Source organism: Cryptotermes secundus, unplaced genomic scaffold, assembly GCF_002891405.2.
Source record: "Cryptotermes secundus unplaced genomic scaffold, Csec_1.0 scaffold56, whole genome shotgun sequence".
Classification (NCBI taxonomy): domain Eukaryota; kingdom Metazoa; phylum Arthropoda; class Insecta; order Blattodea; family Kalotermitidae; genus Cryptotermes; species Cryptotermes secundus.
In genome coordinates, this window is record NW_019744407.1 from 1250126 (window position 1) to 1257620 (window position 7495).

Here is a 7495-nt window from a genome sequence, read left to right on the forward strand (position 1 = left end):
TGACACCCGTAAAGCTGGAATAGTTCATTGATAGGCAATGGCAGTAAACAGGTTCCCACAGAAATACGATGGGGTACCCAAAAGAAACAGAACTAATTTTTTTGTGGGCAGAGCTTTTGTAGTACTGCATTTTGCCACTATGAGCGCATAGAGCTAACATTCCTGAGTCAATAAGCCGACTATCATTGCTTCAGAAGGTAAGGACTAGTTTCGGCAGAGTTTATAGTGACAACTGTTTTGTGTGATCATCGTTTTTGCAATGGCTGATCTTTGTGAACAGCGTGCGGCGGTGAAATTCTGCTTTTTGCTCGGGAAAAGTGGAACAGAAACTCTTGAAATGTTAAAAACGGCGTACAAGGATGATGCTATGGGGAAAACTCAAGTGTTTGAGTGGTTTTCCCGTCTCAAAAATGGTGAAATGTCAATTGATGACAAACCTCGTTCTGGTTGTCCTTCCACGGCCCAAACACATGAAAATGTTGAAAAAATTCGTGAAATCATCAAGGAAGATCGACGACGGACCATTGAAGAAATTGTGGAGCTGTCGGGAGTGACTTGGAGCTCAGTTCAGCGAATTTTGACAGAAGATTTGGGAATGAAAAGGGTGGCTGCAAAATTCGTGCCACGACTGCTGACTGCTGAACAAAAACAAGGTCGCGTGGAAGCATGCTGTGCTTTGAAATAAGAGTCCTGAAATGAACAAAACTTTTTTTCAAAAATTATCACTGGTGACAAAACCGGGTGCTATGCTTACGATCCTGAATCAAAGCAACAATCAAGCCAGTGGAAGACTTCAAGTTCGCCTCGCCCCAAGAAAGCTCGTCAGGTGAAATCAAACATGAAAACAATGCTGATTTGTTTTTCCGATGTGAGAGGAGTCGTCCATTCAGAGTTTGTTCCGCAGGGTCAGACAGTTAACCAGGCTTTCTACTTGGAAGTTTTGAAAAGATTGCGCAACAGTTTGCGGCGGAAGCGACCAGATTTGTGGCAGTCAGGTGACTGGTTTTTCCATCATGACAATGCCCCTGCTCACACAGCCCTGTCTGTACAACAATTCTTGACCAAAAATGGTATGACCCCTGTTCCTCACCCTCCATACTCACCCGACCTTGCCCCGTGCGACTTTTTTTTGTTTCCTCGAATGAAAAGAGACATGAAAGGAAAGCGTTTTTCTGATGTTGCTGAGGTGAAGGAAAAAACGACGGAGGCGCTGTCAAGCATCTCAAAAGATGAATTTAGACAATGTTTTGAAAAATGGAATAAAAGACTAGACAAGTGTATTAGTTTAAGTGCAGAGTACTTTGAAGGAGATTGAAGGTTTGTGCTTAAAATTTGAATAAATAAGTTTTAAAAAAAATAAGTTCAGTTTCTTTTGGGTACCCCCTCGTATACACACACACACACACAACAATAGAAGAACTCCTGTTTCTAGGCAACGGCAAGGTAAACACACCTCTGTAAAAATACAGGAATTGTTAGGAAATGATGTTCTCTATGTGGTTTGTGCTGAGACATGATAAACGGGATAGTTTGAAGCAATGAGTGAGTGCGAAATATACACGAAAGGCCAAGTGTATTCATAAGAGACAAACCTATCTTCTCCTCAAAGAGGATGTTACATAAGGACTATTACCACAAGAGTTCAGTTGGAAAAAAAAAAAAAACTCTGGTCATGTGCCTCAAAGGGCCTCATGCCAAGATAAACTGATTGGCAGTAAACCGCCAGTCGTAAAGCGACTCTGACTTTGACAATGAGGGAGTTGTTGTCAGAAATGGAGAAGTCTCTTGAGATGGCAGCTGAATGACTGAGAACAGATGGCAAGAAAGGAATTAGGCTATGCAAAGAAAGACTTCATGTGTGCTGTAGTTACAGGGAGAGGAGTACAATTCCTGTGTTGAAATCCATTGCCAGGATACAACTAGTGAAGACTGAGGACACTAGCATGTGTAATGGTGAACTGTAAAGTGTGTAGGTCAGTGATTTTTCTCTAATTAATTGTAGTTCTGAGTGATGTGTAGGTGTCAATAAATCCAATCCAAAACCTGTTAACAGTCATAACCCCTAAATATGTGACCATACACTCTCATGGCTGTCCACTTAGCAAAATTTTAAGTATGCACACATGCCCCTCATATAAAGCAGGTTGGAAATTTTCAGTACACAGGAACTGTCTTACAAGGAATATCTGTAAAATACTATAAGCCACACTCTCAACAGCTTATACTTACTTGGCTAATAGCTAAAAATAAATTGTCTTAGTTAAACAGATTCACATCATATGTAACTTACCATGACCTTATACAGGGAGATCAAGAAGTTGCGCACATCACACTAAGCAATTATATTTTGTTGGTTTAATGCACAAACAGCACTTGCTATTAATGTTTCTAACCTTACATCTTAGAAATGCAAAATCAAACCATGTCTTTAAACATGTGCTCAAAATGGCTTCCCTGTTCAGCAATGCATGCGCGAGCTCTTTTTACCATGCTGAGGCCACTTTGTGGAGCACCTGTAAACTGATGCTGTTAATCGCTGTCGTACTGTTCCTCTTGAGGTCATCCAGTGTATGCAGACTGTTTTTATAGACAATTTCCTTGAGGTCCCTCCAAAGGAAAAAATCTGCAGATGACAAATTTGGAGAACACCGGGGCCACAATCCTTTCAAAATGAGACAGTCACCGAAAAACTCGCACAAGAACTGCATGGTTTCATTAGATGTGACATATGGCACCATCTTGCTGCAACCAACATTCACGTTCATCAACTTCAAGAAGCGTAATAAAAGTGTGCAATGATGTCTTGGTACACTGGACTGTTCACTGTTGTTTCATAGAAAATTGGGCTCACTATTAGACGACGTGATACAGCACACCACGCTCCAATTTTCTGGCTTTCCATGTAACACATGTGGATTTTCAGATGACCATATCCTATTGTTTTGACTGTTCACGTAGCCACTAAGGTGAAACCATGCTTCATCAGTGAAGAAAACACAATGAAAATAATGTTCCACAATGAAAACTCGTTCTTGGGAAAACGACATGTCTGTCACGCAATAAACAAAGCTATACTGCAGATGTCATATGACCGATACATGACAGATGGCATTTCTACTCGCTGTTAGTGCTTATACAGTACCATCTAGCAGTAGGAGATATAATTACATTAACTGCAATACAATTTATAACAACTTTTAGTTTGATGTGCGCAACTTTTCAATCTCCCTGTATAAAGTCTTATCAAGTCTTCTATCAGCTGCAGCCACAGAACACAGGCATAATGCTCCTACAAATATTGGGATGATGAAGAGAAAAAACTTACCATACTAATGCCATAATCACCTTTCTGAGAAAAATGAGACTCCTCTCAACTAGGTAAAAACTGTACAACTAAATCATTCACCTTTTTTCCTTTCATTTGCATGTAACATGCAGGTGCCTTCCCCTATTATATATTTATGTGCTCATTTCAAAACAAGAGATAGATAAAGCCTACTTTAGGCCACACCATAGCTCAAGTGATTAGTTGCTGCCTTCCCACCACGGTGGCCCAGGTTCGATCCCGGGTCTGGTCAAGTGGGATTTGTGGTGGACAAAGTGGTGCTGAGGAGGGTTTTCTCTGAGTACTTTGGTTTCCCCTGCCAATTTTCATTCCACCAAATTCTCCATCATCATAATCACCTGGGGTAGGTACAACAGGTCAATCGGTGGCCACCGTGCCATGTGGACCCAGCTGGACTCCACCCCTCACTATGTGAATTAAAAAAAAAACGTTTAAACCTACTTTCTTATTGCATAGACTTCTAAATCTACAAATCCTGAGTTCTTACTGTTGTGTTTAAATAACAATAAAGTAAAATTTGCCAGGATGATGTATAGCCCGGGTATTTAAAAGTGACAGTCCTCCGACGCGGAGTAGGAGAAGTACTGGTAGTGGCGGGGAGAGCTCCAGCATGCTGACAAGTGTGGAGGGGAATGCAACACAGGCGTTCTCAAAAGGAAATAAATTCTTACCTCATTGTGTTGCATAGTGTTGGTGGTTTAGTCTCGACACAGACTCATTAAAGTTGTCCAAAGTGGCTAGTGGATATTTCGTAGGTCGAAAAGGAAGTGGAAGCCCCAGATTCGATATTTTTTTGTTTCTCTTAATATTCTTCTGATACTACTTTCCGATACACCTGTTGCCTTTGCTACTTCCACTCCTATGTTTTTCACTGTAATTGCTGGCCCAGCCTCTTTCATATACTTATACACATTACTAACAATTTCTCTTGACTGTGAATGCGACACTTTTCCACTCAAATTACTTTGTGTAGGTGACATGTTAAAGGAGATAGAAAAATGTACAGATACAAATAAACAAAAAATAAAATCAATGAATAAAAATAAATAATAAAATAAAATATTAATACAGTAAATAGAGAATAATACACTCAAATACGACTCCAAGAGTAAAAAATTTTTAACTTGACTGTACCAGGAAGAATGCTTTTAACTGAACTTGAGACGTCTGCTCGCACTGAAAACAAACGAATGACTAATCACAACACCCCTCAACTTTCACGAATGGACCTGCCCATCCACTATGCAGCTTTTCCTGGACTGTCACTTCTAAATACCTGGGTTGTACAGATGGATACAGAATCAAATCCCACTAAAATTACAAATTTTTTATTACTTGCAACTGTGATGTACGGAAGACCTTCACATTACTCAAGCATTTGTTCCTCTAAACCTCTGTATTGTCCTTGTTTTGACCCTCAAATTGTGCTTAGCACAGAATTGGCACATTTTAATCATCCTTTCAATTTTCTGCAGCAATGGGCCTTTACTATGGAAAACAGAATTTTCCAGTGACACCACAATTGTTGGTTTCTTCCATATACTTCACAACTATTTATTTAAAGTGTGTGTTATAGTCATATCATGTCACTTTCCATACACAACACTGTAATACTTCTCTTTTCAACGTATCTCCCATAATTTACACCACAGTATTCTACTTTTTGCTCTTATAGAAATAAATATGGATGTAACATGTACAGACATTGAAACTTTTACCACCACACAGTCAATGTTCCCCACTACTGCCTAATGCAGCAGTGGTTTCTTCAATTAGGCTTCCTTGAACTTTAAATGAAAAGACAGAAAATGCCACAAAACAATCGTATTACCCACCCTAGAAGCTGAGTTCTACTGGTGACATAAGATCATTCAATCCAATTTAGTATTTTATGAGTATATGACTGTAATATGATCCTTCTTTTTCAGATGTCCTAGTACAAAAAACCCAATCTCTTATACAGGTAAATATGGTATACTGTAAAATGATCCTTCTTTTTCAGATGTCCAAGTACAAAAAACCAAATCTCTTAGTCAGGTAAATATGGTATATTGTAGAAAAAATTACCACAAAAATTGTGTACTTCTTGAAGAACTGTTAGCATACATTGTTTCAAGACAGAGTATTAAATATCAGTCCCACCTCACAAGTTAAGCGCACACAATGTCATGAATACTGTCCAAGGAAATTAAAGCATGTGAGGCCGAGGTGGCCCCAAGTGGAGTAACGTTCAATTTCATGAAAACCGGTCAGCTGGTTAAAAAATTTAAGGGGGGGGGACAATGAGCAAGCATGGTGATCTTCTAAAGTAGCCCCCCCCAAAAAAAAACTCTTGTTCAATTATTGTTCTGAATATCCATTCCCTTAATCACAATTTGCTTTATCTTGAGTGTTTAATTTGAAGCAACCATTAATCTTATATTTGAAGTTATTTAAAAACATGAGAATCTCTCCTTACCTTCCTTCAAAGCGATGTCTAAGCTGCTGTGATTCTTCTGTTGGACTTTCAAGATCCTGCATCCCTACACCAACATCTGGCACACCAGCCCCTAATACAACAAAATATACGGAGAATGCTATAATGAACTTAAGTCACATACTTTCAGCAACAAAATGTCATTGTGTATGTAAGACCATTACTTATGAGAAGATAAAATTACTGCACTTTGACAAATCTCTAATAGACTAGGAGAATAAAAAATTTTCTTTCTAAATTACCAAGGAAATCAACCGGTAAAAAGCCTCGATGAATCATGGTTTATACTGTCATGTGCAAGGAGTGTGACTATAGAAGGGGTTTGGAATGGTAATCAGATTTATTTATCATTTATACACACAACTCATAACTACAAGTAACTACAGCGCTACATACTGAATTCTGTGATCATATTGGTAATTCACTAATTTGAGTTCTCCAAATTTGTGTAGTACATTACTAATGTATTTGCTGAGCTCCAGACTGTTAATACTAATTATAATTGTAGGATGTTCCACAATATGGAACACTGTGCATGCTACAACAAAAGTTTGATGCTATAAATAGGGACAGACCTGGCAAGAAATAGCATCATTACCTCCTGTCCCTTTCACTGTTTTATAATTAGATAAATACCCCTGTTTTTGATGAATCACTTATGGTATGTACTGGAGTTTAAGGGAATTACCTTAAACATTTTGAAAATAGTATTGGATACAGTTTCCCTTACTTCATACCTTCATTAGATAATGCTACTGCAGAGTCTGTCACCATGAACACATCTGCTCCTAGGTTGCATTTTATCAAAATTACATCACTGACATTATAAGGAATGAACGGTACATGTCCTGTGCTCTTTTCTAAGTACACCACATACAAAAAAAATGTGGAAAACATTTTGCTGGAAGAAAGAATTTCTGCATTAAATGGTACATAGCATGAAGATCTTTTTCCACCTTGAATCTAAATAAATATTTTTGTAGCTACCTGGATTAACTTAAGTTGATCATTCCAGACTGACATACATGTGGTTAAAATGATTTATCAAGCCAGTATCTGTTAATGGTTTTAAAAATTTGTTGATTGTGATAACATTTTTATTGACTGTTATGTATTAAATATAAGGTAAGTTTGAATCAAGTTACGTAGCAAACTGTCCTGCTGCACCAGAGAACTGGTATTAACTCTTTGACCATCCCACCTTGGAAATTAAAGCCTAATATAGACACTGCCTCACGTGGATAACACTGGTAAAATTCCCCTCTTCCTTTTGACAGCACCTGTGTAGCCCATGACATTTACACGCTTTGTCATATTTTGACAAAGAAATGAGAGAATTTGAATGATTCTTTAGGTCACTAGGATTAGTTTGCAAAAAAATACTCTGCAGTCAAACGATTAAATTGGGCATGAAGTTATAAACGAAAAATCTTTGGATTTGTGTGTTAATAATGTAAATTAAAATATGATTACGAGTATTTTGTATAATATCAGGATCTCATTTCATGTTAACTGCAGTAGGAGGTTTGCTAATTGAAGCAGGTGAGATGTGTAAACGTAAAAATAAGGGATGTTTGACGTGTCATATATTTAATATTTTTAGTGCCCTAAGTTGTATTTATATTATAATTGCTAAATGTGTCAATTGTATCACAGTTTTATATATATATATA

General features: G+C 37.9%; 1 protein-coding gene across 2 annotated transcripts in view; it reads right to left on the reverse strand.

The window, feature by feature from the left end:
- LOC111874645 (ralBP1-associated Eps domain-containing protein 1) overlaps positions 1–7495 on the reverse strand; it is a 57781-nt gene that overhangs the window by 6219 nt on the left and 44067 nt on the right. The window contains exons 13-14 of one of the 2 annotated variants that reach the window (XM_023870308.2): positions 5805–5895; positions 3685–3753 (exon numbers count right to left, since the gene is read on the reverse strand). In XM_023870308.2, the coding sequence (XP_023726076.1) occupies positions 3685–3753; positions 5805–5895 (160 nt within the window). The remainder of the gene's footprint in view (positions 1–3684; positions 3754–5804; positions 5896–7495) is intronic. The other variant, XM_023870309.2, reaches the window with a different exon arrangement.